Source organism: Nanorana parkeri, unplaced genomic scaffold (genome assembly GCF_000935625.1).
Source record: "Nanorana parkeri isolate BGI_ZX_2015 unplaced genomic scaffold, ASM93562v1 scaffold77, whole genome shotgun sequence".
NCBI lineage: Eukaryota > Metazoa > Chordata > Amphibia > Anura > Dicroglossidae > Nanorana > Nanorana parkeri.
The window spans coordinates 702,619-721,263 of record NW_017306345.1 but is presented as its reverse complement, the minus strand read 5'-3'; the positions used below and the strand labels follow the sequence as shown (position 1 = coordinate 721,263).

The 18,645-nt window shown below is 42.4% G+C and overlaps 1 protein-coding gene across 1 annotated transcript in view; it reads left to right on the top strand.

Annotated features, from left to right (window-relative positions):
• LOC108804864 (plasma membrane calcium-transporting ATPase 2-like) overlaps positions 1-18,645 on the top strand; it is a 106,921-nt gene that overhangs the window by 78,140 nt on the left and 10,136 nt on the right. The window contains exons 17-19 of the mRNA XM_018576774.1: positions 5,688-5,795; positions 8,299-8,481; positions 15,617-15,733. Of these exons, the coding sequence (XP_018432276.1) occupies positions 5,688-5,795; positions 8,299-8,481; positions 15,617-15,733 (408 nt within the window). The remainder of the gene's footprint in view (positions 1-5,687; positions 5,796-8,298; positions 8,482-15,616; positions 15,734-18,645) is intronic.

Sequence of the window (18,645 nt, the reverse complement as noted above, 5' to 3'; positions counted from 1 at the left end):
GCGCCCCCCCCCCCCCCCTCTCTCCACTGCATCTGACCACTTCTGCTGGAAGAAATTCAAACGCGCCTGGAAATGACGCAAACGCATCATCATGGCCCTAAGTGACATCGGCGTCCCCACCCACAATGGGCTGGGATACATGGCCACATATAGGGAACTAATATGAGGCAAATGCAGGATCTGGCAAAGCCAGTGGGTTGGAGGACAAGAACCCTTCCATGCAGGGAGGTCCACGGCTTTATCTTCCAGAAGAACTGAGAAGTACATAATACTTATACAAAACCATCCAGACGATATTGGATCGCTGAGAGTATACATTGGCTTAAAAAAGTATTCACTCCCACTACTTGATATTTTTTTTTTATTTGTGCAATACCACCTGGAATTATTTTTTTTTAATTATTATTATTACATGTAATGAACATACACCAAATAGTCCAAAATGGTTAAGTGAAATCAAGAAAGGATATTGTTTTAATCTGTGGCTTGACTTAAAGATTTCTACCATCTAAGCTGTGATCTAGGCGGTGATGTTGGAGCTTCCAGATCAGTGCCCCTTGACAAGCCTCAGGGACCCCTCCATGTGGACAACGTGGGGCCATCCTGTAATGTTGCTTTGGCACTGGACTCTGTGTTCAATGCTCACCCTTGGTACAATAGTGTGATGAGGTACAGTTAGCCACAGGGTGCTCTACAGGTCCAGCGCTATGGTCCACCGATCTGGTGGAGCCCTGTTCCTGAAGACCCCCTCCATGGAGGAGCTGGGAATGCCCTCCCAAAATGGGTGAAGCAGAGAGTCTACAAATCTCCCCTGTGATAGATCTAGAGGACCTTTAGGCTCGAGGGTCTCCCTCCCTCCACCTTGAGTGTTTCTGGACCCTGACCTTTCCTTATATAGGGGTGGGCAGCATGATCCCTGGCTTGGGAGTGGCAGTCGATCAGTCCCACACAGAGAGGTGGTTCCCCAGTTTCCCATCAGTTATTTTGAGCACATGCTCTTGCAAGGGACAAACACATCCTCCATATCTGGACCCTATGTTTTACAAGGTTTGGCCACGTCCAGATAAGGTTTACATCCCTCCTAAGAGGTTTTCCTTAGCAATACCATGTTAAGAAGGCCTACCACTCAAAATGGAAGGTTCTAGTAGTTGACTCAGCTATTTTTTGCCTTAACAAGTCCCTGAAGGGCTCAGTTGGGGATGCTTTTTGGTCTTTTAAGACCCTGTGAACAAAAGCTTGGATGGTCTACTTAATGCTTCCTTCACTTTGAGGAGTGCAGCCATGCAACTGACTGTGGACTCTATGGGTGTTTGCCAGACCCTTGTGGCTTGGAGTAAACTCATTACAATTGATACATATGCCTGTTCACTGATGCAAAGATCTAATTTACCTGGTGGCTTATCAACCCATCGCTGGAGGTGGGGGAAGTATTTTTTCCCTCTGACCAGGGTCCTTTTTATAAGGGATGCCAGCCTGTCTGGCTGAGGAGGAGTTCACCGGACTGAGATAGTCCAGGGGATATGGTCTTTGAGGGAATGCAGACTTCCCTTCAGCAAATCGCTTGTCCCTCCAGAGGTGGATAAGTTGGCTTCACGGAGGACCAACAGGGATTCAGTCAGACAACGCCACAGCTGTGGCTTACAGCAACCATCGGGGTGGCAGCAAAAGTTGCACAGTTCAAAAGGAAGTGTAAATAATTCTGACCTGTCCCAAAAGGCATGTTCTGACCCTGTACACAGTTCACTTTCTCGGAATAGACAATTGGCCGGCTTAATTTATCAGTCATTAGAACCTGCATAAGGGGGGAATGGACTCTTCGCCCCGAGGTGTTTTGGCACATCTGTCCCAAATGCCAGATGTGGATTTATTGGCATCCCACTTCAACAACAAGGTGGACAGATTTATGGTCAGACCAGGGACCTTCGGGCCTTAGTAGTGGACACGGTTGTGACCTGTTGGATCAATTTCAGCTGATATATGCCTACCCTCCAGTATCATTCTTTGTCAACTGCTCCTCAGGATAGAGAGAGAGAGCGCGTTTGCTGATCCTGGCAGTGCCAGACAGGCCCAGAATAAGTTCACATCCTCCAACTCCTGGGTTCTTTCCGACCGGCACGGCCTGTTATCCCAGGCACGGTAAACTATCCGGCTTTTTGGTCACTGGCTTTAACAGCTTGACTGTTGAAGCTCAGGACCTGAAGGACTGTGGTCTGTTGGACTCTGTTATTCCTACCCTTCTGAAGGCTAAGAAGTTGACTTTTTGGAAAGTCTATCATCCCACTTGGAGGGCCTTCTATGCTTGGTGCAAAGAACAAGGGTTCTATCCAAGACAGTACTCTGTGGGACATAATCTGTCATTTCTCCAATCCAGTCTGGACTAGGTTCCACTGGAATCTTAATCTGGTCCTGTCAGCTCTCCTGCAGTCTCCCTTTGAGCCCATTAGGGATAATCCATTCACAGACCTTACTTGTAAGGTGACCTTCCTCGTGGCTATCACGTCTGTGAGACAGGTTTCAGATTAGGCAGCCTTATGCTTTAAAGAGCCTTCCTGAGTCCTTCATAGCAATGAGGCGGTTCTGAGACCTTGGGCCTCCTTTCTTCCCAAGGTGGTTTCTTCCTTCCACCTTAATCAGGACATTGTCCTGCCTTCTCTTTGCACTGCTCTTAAGCATCATAATGGAATTTCCCTGCACTGTTTGGATGTGGAGAGGGCAGTGCGAATGTACCTTTCAGCCACTACCTCTAATTGTCAAGTAGATAATATTTTCATCCTGCCTGAAGGCTCTGCATCTTGTTCAACCATTGCTAAGTGGATTGGGCGGATCATCACTTAAGCTTATACCTTGAATAGGGCTGGTAATGATTAAAATTTTCATGTTCGACTATTCGAAAAAAATGTTAATTGATTAATTTCGATTAATTATAACTCGCATACAGATCCAACCACATTGGCCTATATACATACAGCACAGCAATGAAGTAATCAAATTAACTAGGATCACACTAATCCAGCACGTTATTAATCTCACGTGCCCCACTCAATATGGTCGCCACTTGAGTGGGGCAACTCAGAATAATAACGTGCTGGATTAGTGTGATCCTAGTTAATTGTATTACTTCATTGCTGTGCTGTATGCGTATAGGCCAATGCCTTTGCTGGCGCTCGTGCAGAACAAATACTCACCGGCCCTAGTGGCTCCTTCGGCTAATGAAGGGAAGGGGGGAGGAGTCCGGTGACATCACGGACATCGACGTCACCGGACTCCTTCCCCCTTCCCTTCGTTAGATGTCACCGGACTCCTCCCCCTTCCCTTCGTTAGCCGACTGAGCCACTTGGGGAAGGGGGGAGGAGTCCGGTGACGTCGATGTCCGTGACGTCACCGGATCTCCGACGGGACTCCCGGAAGCCGGCCGAGAGGTGAGTGTTTTCATTTTTGATCAAAATTATTTTAATCGATCAAAAAGTTTAACGATTAATCGAGAAATTAATCATTAATTTCCGCAGCCCTAACCTTGAAGGATAGGGCTCCTCTCTTTTCTGTTAAGGCTTACTTGAGTACCTCTGTTAGTGCCTCTTGGGCCTTTCAGTACTAGTTTCCCAGATTTGCACCACCTTGTCTTTAGTTCATATGTTTGAAGTTTTACCAGGTGGATATTACCAGGTGGATATTCAGGCTTCTGTTATAGCCATCTTCACCCATAAGGTGCTACAGGCTGCTCTTTGAGTTCAGGATTGGTTCACTTGCTGGTTCTTGAGGGCCTGTTGGCATTGTTTGCTATGTTGCCCACCCCTCAGTTGTATTGCTTGGGGACGGCCTAGGATCTATGATTCAGGAAGCCTGTACTTTGTGTCCTGTAATGTACAGTTACGAAAATTGGATTTTTGACTTGTAAAATCTTTTTGTTTGGAGTACTGTACAGGAAACAGGACACCCTCCCTTTTTGTCCAGGTGGTTTTCCTCTCATTGTTTGATACAAAATTGAGGATTGCTGGGAGTGGGACGGGTTATATGGGCTGTCCTACAAATTTTGTTTTCCAGTGCCCAGTCACCTGAAGGTGGCTGCATATAACCCAGAGTCTATGATTAAAGGATATAAAATACAGAGTGCCGCCTACGTGTATAAAACCATTTATTAACCAGAAATACAAACAAGTAAATGTACTCGCAAACACTCAGTAAAAGAGTGACTTTATAAACCTGAAGTCGAAGACATGCTACAAATGCGGTTTTGAGAATTAAACTCGCCCCTGGCTTCCGATACAGCAGCCGCCGGTAACAACAGTTTGAAAACTGGACGCTGTGGCTTGGTTGACGTGTTTCTGGGGCATGCCCCTGCTTAAAAGCCATATCTAACCCCAGTGTGTGAGCCAAGTTAAGATTGAAGGCAGGCCAATTAAAGACCGCAGTTTGGCCTGCCTTCAACCTTAACTCGGCTCACATGCTGGGGCTAGCTATGACTCTGAAGAAGGGGGCATGCCCCGGAAACGCGTCAGCCAAGCCACAGCGCCTAGTTTTCAAACTGTTGTGACCGGCAGCTGCTGTATCATAAGTCAGGGATGAGTTTCATTCTCAAAACCGCATTTGTGCCATGTCTTCGACTTCAGGTTTATAAAGTAATTATTTTACTGAGCATCTGTTTTTATATCTTGTTAATAATGATTTTACACATGTAGGCGGAGCTCTGTATTTTATATTCTAGTGACAGCTGTCGTGGAAAGCCCTGATCCCTGCAAAGGAGCAGCCCCCCGAACCTGGAGTATATCACTGCTAAAAACCGCTGGGATCCTGAATAGCGCCAAGATAGACTTTTTAAAATATATCTATGATTAAAGGAGCCTGCGTCCTGTAATGCACTTCAAGGTAAGGATTTTACAAGTATCAAAAATACCAGTTTTATCAATCAGCTGCTGATCTTCTGTAGATCAATATAAATTGGATAGATATATTACATTTTACTCATCACTCTTACTACTCATGTTCTTGGTTAAATTTGTTTTTATTGGTGGTTGGTTTTTAATCTCTATATTCATGTTGAAGAGTTTCAATTAAAAAAATTTGGAGTTTTGGGATTTTTTTTGTTGTTAATATATTGTACTTTAACTAGAGTTACTGTATGTAATCATAACTTTGTATTAGTTTTAGTATTATGGTGTAGCTTTTTGTGACTTGATGATTATATGGTGTGTAAATATGCTGTATATCCCTTTAATGCTTAAGCTGCATGGATTGTACAATGCATAAAAGATCTTTTCCTTTCTTTTCCTCCCTGCTTCCCCTGTCTTTGTAATCAAGCATGTATTGGGTGAAATTTTAGAGAGTTGGGTTCCTAGGCTATGTCCAGGTTCAATAAAGTTGGAAGTAATGTGTTGTCGTTGACCTACTTTCCTGCTGATATCATAGAGAATGGTTAAGCTCTCTTTGGTCGGCAGCTGGAGTTCCAAAGGTGGGGGATTTAACGCAGGCTTGGAGCAGTGACATCTCTCTACATGTCTGCTATCAGTTCACTCATTTTTAGAAATGCTTTCTTACTGATAAAATATTTCTTGTTCAATGAACTTCCCTTTACATTGCAGCCTGTATTGTATAAAAGTGTATAAACTGTCTATATAATGAGACTTTTACCATGTAGAATATTCTGTTTATTTTATTTGTTTACATTTCTGCTTTTATTAAATTACTTCTAGATAGTGATTGTGGAATTTGGAGGAAAGCCATTCAGTTGTTCCAGTCTTACTCTGGCCCAGTGGTTCTGGTGCATCTTCATTGGAATTGGGGAATTATTGTGGGGTCAGGTTGGTTTATCTTCTTTATATATTGTCACTGAAGTTAATTCCATTTTACCACGTTGCTTGCATAGAATTTAAAATTAATAGCAATACCTCTTTGCAATATTTCTTTGATTAAGTGAATGACGCTGTAAGGGGCTGTATGATGGACTATACACTGGGAGCTTATTTATTGCCTTGAAGTCATTCATTCTATTTTTCTTTCCAAAGCTATGAAAGTCCCTTTCCACAACATCCAGTCCGATTTGTTGTGTTTGCTTGAGAAATTATAGAATGGTCAGTGAGGTCTTATCTGCAATATTGTCTCAGAATAAAGTCTAAGAAACTCAGTTTAATAACTCATTCTATAAATTACTAAGATATCTGAATTAAATTGGTCAGGTGGTTAATTAGGGTAAGTAAGCCCATTTCCAGCTTTTATCAAGCCACAGTGGGGTTCTGTTAACTACTTGTCCAAAGACTAAAGCGGGGGCCCAATCTACTTGTGCCTCATGACAATCGACTTGTGATACAAAAAATAATTTTAACCAAAACCGTATTTAAATGTGGGAAGAAGCGCTTTTCATTGGTCTGCGCAGTCAGGTCATGGCACAGGGATGCGCAAGACAGCAGTACAGGGTACGCATAGTGCCATTCGCAGTGGCTTCACAAACGGTGTGCATCATGCACCGGGTGACACCATCAGAGGGGGTGACACCAAAATGACTGTCAGTCATTTTGGTGTCACCCCCTATAAAAAATTTGGGCACTCGGTCATGAACCGAGAGCCCGACTGCTGCATGAGAGAAGAGGGGACTCGGGGGCATACCTTATCCCGCCGGATGAACGTCCCCTCCTCTCTTTGCCAGCGTCCATCACTAAGATGGCCTCTGGCAGTGAAGTGCATGTGGCGTCATTACGTGACCGCACACCGGGTAACATTATGGTCTCCATAATGTTTCCCCACAATTACACTAGATGTCCACCAATTAGACTCGAGCACAGAAGATCAAGCACAGCATTGTTCTCAATCTCCTGTGCAGCCTAGCTTGTGGCAGCTGAGACACGAAGCGTTGTGAGTACAGCGCTGCTGTCTCACTGGACACACAGAGCAGAAAGGAGAATGGATATTCTCCGCTCTGCTCCCCGCTCTCCATCCTGAAGTCATTTGCCATGGTCTCAGGTCCCATAAGAGCGGGGGACCCCGAAAACCTTAGTGGGGTGGACGGACAAGAAGGCTGCTACAAGTCATCTGGGTGGCTATAAAGCAACCCAGATCACTTGTATGAAATGAGTGGCGGCTTCCCTGCTCTGCATTTAGCCCTGCTTGCCCACATCAGGGCTAAATGTAGAGGGAAAACCACCTGCCCAGAGCCCCGAACTTCATGTCTCGGGCGTCGGGCAATACAAATTGCACACCTCTGTATTGTGCACACATACTTTTTTATGGAGCAGTAACAACAAAATGAACAGTGCTGTTCTGATGTGAAAACAGAAATACAATAGTGGAACCTACCTAACGAGCTACATATGTACAAAAGGAAAAAAAGACTAACCAGGGAAACAAGGCAGAGCAGAGTACTGCAGGGTAGTATACAGGTTTTAAACAGGACCAGCGCCAGTGCAGAATTATCAAAGGTAAAACCACAGGTCCAGGGAATGCAGACACACGGGTACATTGCTGAGGCACCAGCAATGGCAGGAAAAGCAAAATAGTCTCCCAGCAGTCATCATTTCAGACAATCACTAATGAAGTTTTGCTGACTGCTGGGAGACTCTGCAGCATTCTAGTCTAGGAACCATAGAGCCACTAACAGGTATTCTGGCTGACCTGCAGTGTCCTGACCCTAAAGCCAGGTATACATATATCGAATTTCAGCCGGTTCCTGATGCTGTCTGCACCCTTCCGCCAGGCATCACTCAATCAGCTGGTCGAAGGAGCTGTTTGGAAAATGAATGCCCGCTGTCAGAATATCCAAACTCTCTGCCTTTGTCAGAATACCCAAAAGGAGCTAGCAGCTGATTGGCTGCTAGCTCCATTTGTGTATTCTAACGATGGCTGGCAGCTGCTGTCAGAATACAATGCACACAGCGAGGATTCTTCCATCAAAACTCATAAGCGTTGATGGAGAAATCTTTATATTTTCTTTGTTCAGGCCGCAGGTTGAACAAAAGAAATATAAGCGTGTATACTCAGCTTGTTTATATTGGGGCTGGATTCAGAAGAGACTGAAGCTATCTTTTTATTGGGATGGCATTTTGACCTAATTTACAATGCTCTCCTGGAAGAGGAAACAATAGTAATAGCCAGACTCAGGATGCTGTTAAGCAAAGCCACTTCCACCAACCAGGGGCAAGTGTGCTTAGCTGAACTTAGACCTGGCATTTGGTGGGCACTTTTCAGAGGTCAGCATTACCTACTAAGCATCCAGCCTGCATCTAAGCAGGTCCTAAATTAAATTAGGTTAATTGGCTTTTTTGGCCCTGTTGTCTCCTAATAATATTTCTTTTTACTTTCTTGCCTACATAGTTTATCTGTTCAGTTCCTACAAGTCGACTTAAGTTCTTAAAAGAGGCAGGACATGGAGCAATGAAAGAAAATATTCAACAGGAGCAATTCGCAGAGGATGAGGATGAAATTGATCATGGAGAAATGGAGCTCAGGAGAGGACAGGTCTTGTGGTTTAGAGGTTTGAATCGGATACAAACTCAGGTACATAGTCACCTTCACAGCTACAGGCACCACAATTATTGTCCAGTTTTACGGCTCTTGCTATTTTCAGTGTAATGTAACAGACCAAATACAGATGGTGAAGTAAGTTACAGTATAAACTATTAGGCAGCCTTTCTCTTGATATAGAAACATCTTGTTTATTTGCAATGCTGTGCAATGTAAAATTTTAACACATTTCTAAGGAAAACCTCCACTGCAAAGCATCTTTGTTGAAACAAATTGTCAGTTTTAGGGTCATCCTATCAATAAAAATATTTACTTAAATATCGGTAAGGATTTGTGTATACAGTTTTGAATGCCCTTATCATTCATCCATTAAAGGAGAACTATGGGGTGAGTGAATTACACTCATCCCCAGATAGAGCCGACGTGTAACATTGAAACTGTCACACGTTGGCTCTATTGATCGGGAAGTGAGCAAAAACATACCCCTGCTTGCTCACTTCCCAATCATCCCCCTGCAGAGAGCGGTGATTGTCAGTCACCGCTCCCTGCTGGGATTCTCCCCTTCCGCTCTCTGATCCTCCAGCGCTGACTGGAGGGACGGACTGGGGAGGGGGCAATGATAGCTGGCTCTGCCAATAAACCAGTGGGGTGGATCTCAACAGTATTGTCGGGATCTGTCCCAGCTGTGGCACTCTCAGCATATAGCGTGCAATAGCCCGCTATATACTCAGTTTTGGATCATGGGAGGATGTTGGTATATGTCTTCCCGTGAGCCTAAAGAGATCTATAGTAACATAGTAGATAAGGTTGAATAAAGACAAGGGTCCATCCAGTTCAACCTATGTGTGTATAGGTATGTGTGATTGTTTATCTGTATTTCTTTGACTCTAACACTGCCCATATTTTTGTATACCAAGTGAAATAAGAAACTCATCGCAAAGTGTCTTGAATTTATCAATGCTCTCGGCAGAGACTACCGCCTGTGGAAGGGAATTCCACACTTTCACTACTCTCACAGTAAAAAAAAAACCCTATGATTTCTGCGATTGAACCCCCTTTCCTCCATCCTCCTGTTATGTTACTGTGTTGCATGTTCTCAATACAGTTTTCTTATTGAACAGATTTCTCCATATTTTGTGTTTCCCATTGATGATTTTGAACACTGCAATAAGGTCTCCTCGTAATTGCCTCTTTTCTAAGGTGAATCATTTTAATTGTTGAAGGCAGTCCTCGTAACTCAGGCCTTCTATCCCTTTAATTAATTTTGTAGCCCTTCGCTGAACTCTCTCCAGCTCGATGACGTCTCTCCAGAGAGTTGGCGACCAAAACTGCACCGCATACTCAAGATGAGCAGAACCAGTGATTTATACAGTGGTAGTATTAGTCTTTTGTCCCTTGCCGCGAAACCTCTTTTAATACATGCCAGTATCCAGTTTGCTCTGCTGGCTGCTGCTTGGCATTGCTTACTATTACCAAATCTGTGATAGGTCTTTTTCCATGGTTAACTTCCCCAAGTGGTAGTTTCCACACACGTTCTTTGCTCCCATGTGCATAACCTAACATTTTTCAACATTAAATTGCATTTGCCATTTTGTAGCCCGGGCCTCAATTTTGTTAAGGTCCTGTTGAAGTGCAGTTATCTCCTACTCGGAAACTACTGCCCTACACATTTTTGTATCATCCACAATAAACTAAATCAAACTTTTTAGTCCAATTTCTGTCGTGGATGAATAAGATGAACAGGATTGGTCCCAGAACTGAACCCTGAGGCACCCCACTTGCAACCTTTTCTCAGTTAGAAAATTACTGTTTTATTATTACCCTGATCCGTCTTTGCAGCCGATTTTCCACCCACGTACATACAATTTAATCTAGACCTATAGACCTTAATTTATGAAGTAGACGTTTGTGGGGTACTGTGTCGATTGGTTTAGCAAAGTCCAGATACACCACGTCTGCTGGTATTCCTCTGTCTAGGTTAATGCTGACTTCCTCATAGAATGTTAATAGGTTGGTCTGGCAAGAACAGTCCTTCATGAAACCATGTTGGTTACTACTTATGATGCCAGTTTTATTTGCAATTTCCTACATATAGTCTCTTATATATACAGTATATATTTTCGAAATGCAATTCTCAGACTGAAACCGAAAAAAAAAACATTGTCAGGCCGAAACCAAAACTTGTTTTGGGGGGGGGGACCCCTGATATTTCCCTTTTGAAATAGAAAAAGAGATTGAGGAGACAAGAGTCCACTCAGCTCTGTACCCACTTACTACCATTCACATCTGCAACCCAGTTCCACTGATCACCACTGCACCCCCTGCATTCCTGCTCTACCATTCACCTCTGGATCCTCAGCACCCCATGCATTCCAGTTCTACCATTCACCTCTGCATCCCTGTTCCAATACTCCACTCTCGTCAACCCCATGTCCACAGCTCAAATACATAATTCACCTATGCACCCCTCATCCACTGCTCACTTGCGATATGCACCCAAACCCCCGCTCCAGTCCTAGATTATTCAGTTCCCCTGCCAATTCTCCTGCAATCCACCCAGGATAGTTGGCAGAATTGAAGAATCTAGGTCAAAATAGCCAAACCAGAAAAATTGCCTGTATTGTTCTAGATTTAGAAATTCTCCTACCGATTACCCTGCAATTCACCTTTTAATGAATAGACCCGCTGTTTTGAAAATAGTTTGGAGAAATAGCTTCTGTAAAACAAGAATGTAAATGTGAGTTATAGGCGGAGCACAAGGGGGCCCCAATGTATATTGGGGGGCCCCCAATAATCTTGTATTGCCCAGTGTCCCCATGTGTTGTCAGTCCACCCCAGGTCATGACGCTTCCTCTTGGTACAGTGGCTGGGACAGAGCTGTTGCAGCCCAGTTCAGCATCTCCCTGCAAATAGTTAAAATGATTTATTGCTGGCTGTTTGGATTCATTTTTCTACTTCTGATGCTCTCAGGCGCAGACTGTGATCGCCCTTAGACAAAAAATCAAGGGAACGAAACTGCAACTTATATTGTTCTAAAAGCACAAATGCTTAGATATAAATATCCAGAACATTTCCTATGGTTTAGTATGCATCCATCATGACGTTCTTGTGAGCACTGATACTGAAATATCAGCTTAATCTTTGTTTGTTAATCTAGCTACTCTTCCCCAGCCGCTTTTACTGGCATTTAGCAGCTGTCAAAAAGACAGGGCCGTGCCAGTCTGAGGAAGGGGGAGGAGGAGATGTACGGCCGGACTAACATTGCCAAAGACAGCTACTGCGAGGTCCCCAGCAGGCTGCCTGAGGCCCCTAGCAAGCACGGGACCTCAGGCAGGCAAATATATTTAAAAATGTAAAGCTCCGGTATCAGCGCTATGTATGGTGTACATGTACTCGTGAAAATACCCATCAGTGCATCCCTAGTGGCAGCTGCTGCTTGTAAACGACCGATTAGGGATTCCTGCTGCAGGAAAATGCAAATGCCTGGCGCATGAATCCCTAATTGCATGTAAACTTACAGGTGTAAATGGACCCCCGTACAAACATATAAATAGAACCCCCGCAAACACACACACTCACTCACACTCACACACACTCACACAGAAATACACACATGCTAATTACACAATAATACAACTGCCCCTGCGCACATACACATAAAAAAAGAGCCCCCTTACCTGCTTACATTTTTGCAGGGAGGGGGCTGGAATTGGCCCGGGGGCCGGTACTTTGAGACCCCTGGCCTACAGGGTTTAGTTGAGTAAATACAATTAATCAATGTGTATAATTTTTAAAATTGTATTTATATATTTCATTCATATGTAGATTAAAAAACTGACCTATGAATAAATAAATAAATGCAAAATGAATGTGTTACTTTTCAACACTTAAGCAACCCTAATCAGCCCTAATTAACTCTTTTCTTGCCTTTACCCCTTAGCTATTTTTTTTCTGCTCTTGTTTTTTATTTATTTTTTTACCATTTTGTTCAGTGTCATTGTCATAGTAAAATTGGAAAAAGATTTGCAGTTTTAATTTCACATAATTTTGCCAATTGTACCAGAAACATCATTTTAGTGTCATTGTAAATGGAACAAATTGTAGAAAAGTGCTTGTAAAGGTACTTTCAAAAAAAAGCTAACTGGTCAAAACAGAAAAAAAAATACTTTTTTATGTACTTATTATTTCTTTTTAGGTCTATAGCATAGAAAATAAAATATTTATTTAAAACAATATTGTCAATAGAGAGCATTGTCTCCCCTCCCCAAAAAATGGCTAAAAACAGATCCATATTAGAAATGTGAAAATGTTTCTGGTGCATGTAGAGTACGCAGGTATGAGAGCTGAAGTGATTAAAACTCTTTTACTGCTTGTTCAGGTTATGTAAATAGTTTAATGTCCATAGGCTGGCACAGGTACAATTCAGTACCAGCCTATAATACCCCACATTACTAGGCCATTTTTTAGTTTTCATTGCTGTGTACGTTTGACAATTACCTGGTCATGCAACACTGTACCCTAATGAATTTTACATAATGTTTTTGAGACGGATAAGGCTTTCTTTTTGCGGTATTTCATAACCACAGTTTTTTTAATTATTATTTTTTAATATATAAAAGAAAAAGCCCAAAGTAAAAACAGTTTTCTTCCTTTCTGTTATAAAAGATAGCAAATACAAATGCCTTGACAGTACGGTAAGTAGGCACCCTAAGGTCTCATTTTTTGCCACAATTTTTTTAAATGAAAAAACATTCTGATATCGAGCATGGAGTTTGGTAATGGTGCACTACATACAGCGCATCATTAAAATTACAGGTCATGTACAGATGGGGGAGGAGGAGGTGCATGGCTTAATGAACAGGTCACATACAGTGGGAAGATGGAGATGAAAAGATTAATGTGCAGGATAAAGGAGGCGAAAGTGTTAATATACAGGTCACATACAGACAGGATGCAGCTATGATGTACATCACAGCCATTAACAGATGCACTGGCCACCTGGGTATTATGTCTGCAATGACCTAATAAACAGCACTGCACAAAAAAAAGTCCACCACTTCACTGTTTGTAAACCTACAGAATTTACATGTACATTGTATCCACTGTACAGCAGCAGTCGTGCTTCAAGGTCCCAGATGCATTGCAACAATTTTTTTTTAGATTGTGAGCTCTCACGAGCAGGGACCTCTTTACCCTCTTGAATTCAATTTTATTGTAACTGTACTGTCTCCCTGTGCTTTGTAAAGCACTGTGCAAACTGTTGGTGCTATATAAATCCTGTGTAACATGAATTATTACAGACAATCATTCAGTTGTTGAGCCTTCCTCCCTCTACTTAGCCATTCTCAAAGCACAGCTGCGGCGTTATCACAGAGCTGTGCTTTTTGAATGGTTAAGCATGATTTAAGCACCATTTTCATGGCTGCTGACTTATTAGCATTCGATTTAGCATTTTCTTCATGCTGCTCCATTTACTAAAAATGTTTGGGCCCTTGCCATAGCTGATAACACAATGTACACTTTGAGTCACAATCTGCTGCCTGCAGTGACAATTGCACCCAATCCACGCGTCATCATAGTTGGTTGTTGGCCTGGTCTGACACCCACTCCATCTCCCTATAGGATCAGGATGACTAGATTGGTGGACTGCGATTCGGACACGGACTGAACGGCGGTGTGTCTGATCATGTCCCTGCACTTGGTTAAGTCTGGCTGATATGGCTGCCAGCCATAAACCATTGCAGGTCTCCCGTTCTCTTTAGTCATTGGTTGCTAGAACCACTGGCATCCTAACAACCAATGGCATCCAATGTCCCCTCTTCCACAGTCATTGATTGCTAGGACTTCTACCGTCACTTGCAACCAGTGACGTCAATTGTGTGCCCACCCCCAGCATGACAGGAGGGGTAACCAGTGACACATTTGCCCCACCCCCAGCATCAGGCAGCCTGCTCCGCCTCCCTCTGCCTGTTAGTATGTGGGGACAATAATGTAATGGGGCACGACCAATTAAGGGGGCACTCGGATTATTAGTTGTCCCCATCAGAATGCCCCCTACATTAATTACTATTGTAAGGGGACACTTAATGTAAGGGGGCACTCTGATGGGAACATCTAATGTAAGGGGCACTCCGATGGGGAACAGTAATGATTCACTGGCCACTTAAGAGCTCATACAGCTATCCTGAGACCCTGGAGACATCAGGCCGCAAACCCAGAGCAACAAAGAGTATGTAGCTTCATATTATTCTGCATTGCTGTATAATGTATTGCTGGGACTTGTAGTCCTCTATAGTTGCTGGTATTCTGCTTTGTTGTGTAATGTATTACTGGGATTTGTAGTCCTTCTGGAGTGTGATCTCAAGGGGAGCCATGCTGCAACAAAGGTAATCCCAGTTTCTTGCTATCGAAAACAGTGCCCCGAAAGACTGGCTTCCTGGCCAATCAAGAAGATGACCCACTGCCTGGCTTCCTGAGAAGCTGGTTTCATGTTCCCTTGCAGCACTGCATACTGGCTTCCTGACCAATGAGGAAGCCAGGTGGCAGGTCATAACCCACCACCCTTCTTCCTGATTGGTCTGACCAACAGTGTCACACGGATGCATGGAACCTCCCTCTGACCGGCAGCTCCAGTATTGGAACATTTGAGCTAGTATGAGTACCCGCCCAAACGCTCAGTATTGGCACAGATACTAGTATTGGTGCATCCCTAAATTAATTTTTTTTGGAATAAATGTATTTCTATTTTATTGATAAAATGCAGAATTACAAAATATTTCAAGAGAGACTATATAACGATATACGTTTATCGAGTCTAGAAAATTATAAAATCACATATCGCATTGTTAAATTTTTACCGTTGGGGGTCATCACAACTTGGCAAACGTTACCCAGGGGTCCTGGCCCTAGAAAGGTTGAGAACCACTGCTCTATATGTTCTGTGCCTTTTTATTACTTCAATTCAGTCTATACTGCTTTACATTTTATTACCACTTTGTTTCCTCTTTGTATGGAATGTAATATATGTACCTGTCTTTCTCTAACATGTCCCTTCTAGCCTTTTATTCATCACTTTCCTTTTTTTTCTCTCTCCCCAACCCCCTTCCACCCTGTGGCCTTCCCTCATTTCTTTTCTGACTTTTGTGTGTCTTCCTCTGATTCCTTACAGATGGACGTAGTTTATACATTCCAGACGGGCGGTACCTCTTTACAAGGGGCTCTGAGGCGTCAGCCTTCCACCATAAGCCAGCACATCGATGCTAAACATGTCTCTAGTCCAACACATGTAGCTCTGTCCTCTGCTACTTCTCCCCCAGCCACTTCTACTTTTGCTGGTGCTGCTGCTGCTTCTGTGGGCAGTGAGTTCAACACTATTACAATGCATGCTGTGCACTTCAGCTGACACTGCTCTCTGTCTGTCTCTAGCACTGTCACTTTGAAATTAACTTGATCATTTAACCCAGAGATATGTTGGGTGTTTTTTTTTTCTTCCCACATTTGTATTAATTTGCTCCCCACAGGTGGCAGACTAATTTTTATATTTGGAATATAAGAAAACATTTTAGTTTTACAGTTTTACTTGGGAACAGTGCATGGCTTATTTTTCTCATCTCAGTTTGGCAACTAATGGGGATGCATCAGCCTTTACAGCTTGTTATTCTAGTATGTGAAAGCATGTGACACAAGTGTAAAGTCATGCTGTATCCTTAGTTGTGGATAGAGTGGTTCAAAACTATCAGTTTTTGTTTTTTTGCTCTCTGTCTCTTATTGGGCAAATTTTCCTTTTACTTCCAGTGGCTACACTAACACAACAAGAAGTGAGAGAAAATCTCTCCAACATGAGAAAAAAGGCTTTCTTAGCTGTCACTGCCACAAGTATATGGAATAGTTCTCCATTTCTGTTCTGGTGGAACCCCTCCTGGATTTTATATACACTTAAAGCGGTGTATTTATAAAACATTTGCAGAGCGAAAAACTCTGCAAACATCTGAATTTCACATTGGCAAAGCATTGCTGTGGATCCAAAGAGCATAGGAATTTCCTATGCTCCTCGCATTATCTAGTGGCTGAAATGCGATGTGAATATTAAACTTAAGACATTTTCTAAATACACCTACTAAGTTTTAATTTTAAAGTGGCAATGCTATTATATAGAGAATGTAAAATGACACAGGCAATTTGAACTACCTCTTTTAACTAGCCCTGGGAAATTTAAACATGGAACTATATTGGTTGCTATGTGTAACAATTCTACTTTGCTGCTGTTTTTCCATTTTTTGTATTTTGATTTATTTAACAGTGAATGATATGTCAGAACAATCTGATTACACTTTCTTTTTTTTAAAACAAATTTTGTTACAAATTAATTACAGAAACAGAAGGAAAAGGATTATACAACCATACACTTTTGTTTTTGTCTTGGGTGATGTGTCTCAATATTTCTCTATTACAGATGCCGTTGATAAGCTGTGAACTTTGGTGACTACACAATTTTCTAGACACACACGAGACATAAAAACAACGGCAGGCAGATAAATATTTGCTTTTAAAAAAAAGGAGCGTACTACAGTTGGTTACATTTAGTGTAATATTGTTTTAAACTTTATGTAACTACATAAATTGGAAATTGTTTTGGCAAATCTGACCTTAATTCCATTTTCCATTGAAACCTTCCTCCAGAGTGCATCAAACTCTGAACTGTTAGGATCCAATCAAAAATGGGGAGTGGTGCATGCAACACTCAACTGCACCATCATTTCATCATAACTCAGAGGTTGTTTGGGTTTGCTTATATTGGCAACTAATTAAACAACAATGACCCCATCAAAATCTAATTTTGCAGCTGGTATACTTTTGAATTCTGTTGAATACAATATTGATTAGAGTTTGGAGCAGAGAGTTAGGATAACATCACTAACACAGTGTAATGACTAATTGAGCATGGATTTCTCAATAATTTCTCAATATTTGCAGCGAACCTGGACTTTCTACAAAATGTAATTCTTCTTCTACTTTGTGTTACTGCTATCTTTCAGTTCAGTGCTAGCATGGCGTGTCTTGGATTGCCTGCAGTATAGGCATGGATGTCCATGCCTTTTCTTCAGAATGTGTTGCCATGCAGTGATAAGTGTGATTCAGTGTGGTTTTTCAAAGCTGCAGATCCTGTTTACATGTCTACTTGTAAGCATCCTAGTTTATAAATTGTACCCTCTCACAAAATGAAAAACCTTGTAATTTGTTGGAGTTAAAAAAAAAACAAACTAAAATATAAAACAGTGCTTACTTCTGCGCTCAGAACTGAACTGCTCTGTCTTCCTGGTTTGTCTAGTCAAATCAAGTAAGTATGGCTGGCTGAAGACAGCTTGATAAAGCCAAGTGATGTCTCTGGTTCCATGCATCCCTTGCAATTACTAGACCATGTCTAAATGGCTAAAATGTCCCAGGTAGTCATATGTGTCGAAAAAGCTCCTTGCAATCGGGTCATGATCTTTCATTGTTCTAAGGAGAATGAAGGAGGGTCCAAGCTACCCTGTGTGCACTGTCAGCAATGAGTGAAGTTTTCAGCAGGTTCTGACCCTTGTTTAACCACTTGAAGACCGAGGTGTTAAACCCCCATTTTTTCCAGGCCACATTTCAGTAGTCAACACTGAAGTAATTTGACTGACATTTATTCAGTCATGCAACACCGTACCTAAGAGCTTTCTTTAGGTGGTATTTAATCACCACTGGAATTTTTTACTTTAACTATATGAAGAAAAAAGTACCAAACATTTTGAAAAAAAAACAAAAAAACTTTCCCTATGTTATGAAACATTTATTATTATCCAATTTGCTGGTAAAATATAAAAGACGGGGTCACGTTGGTTAATAGATACCAAACATGACAAGCCTTAAAATCGCGTGTGCCTGTAAAATTGAAAAATCTACCATACCTAAAATTGCCCATAGCCGATGCTTTAAAAGCTTTTACCACTCATTAGTTAAGTGTTGACAGTGACTGATGGCCCTAGAATTAATGCTTGCACTCCAACATTCGTGGTGATATGCAACATGTGTTGTGGCGCAATCGTTGTTTTCACATGTAGGTGCACCCGACCCGTGTAAAAAGGTGAGTCCGGATCCGATTAACAGCAGGGAGAGCCACAAGAGCGCATGTCTGCTCAGCACAACATACATACCCCCCCCCCCGCAATTCTC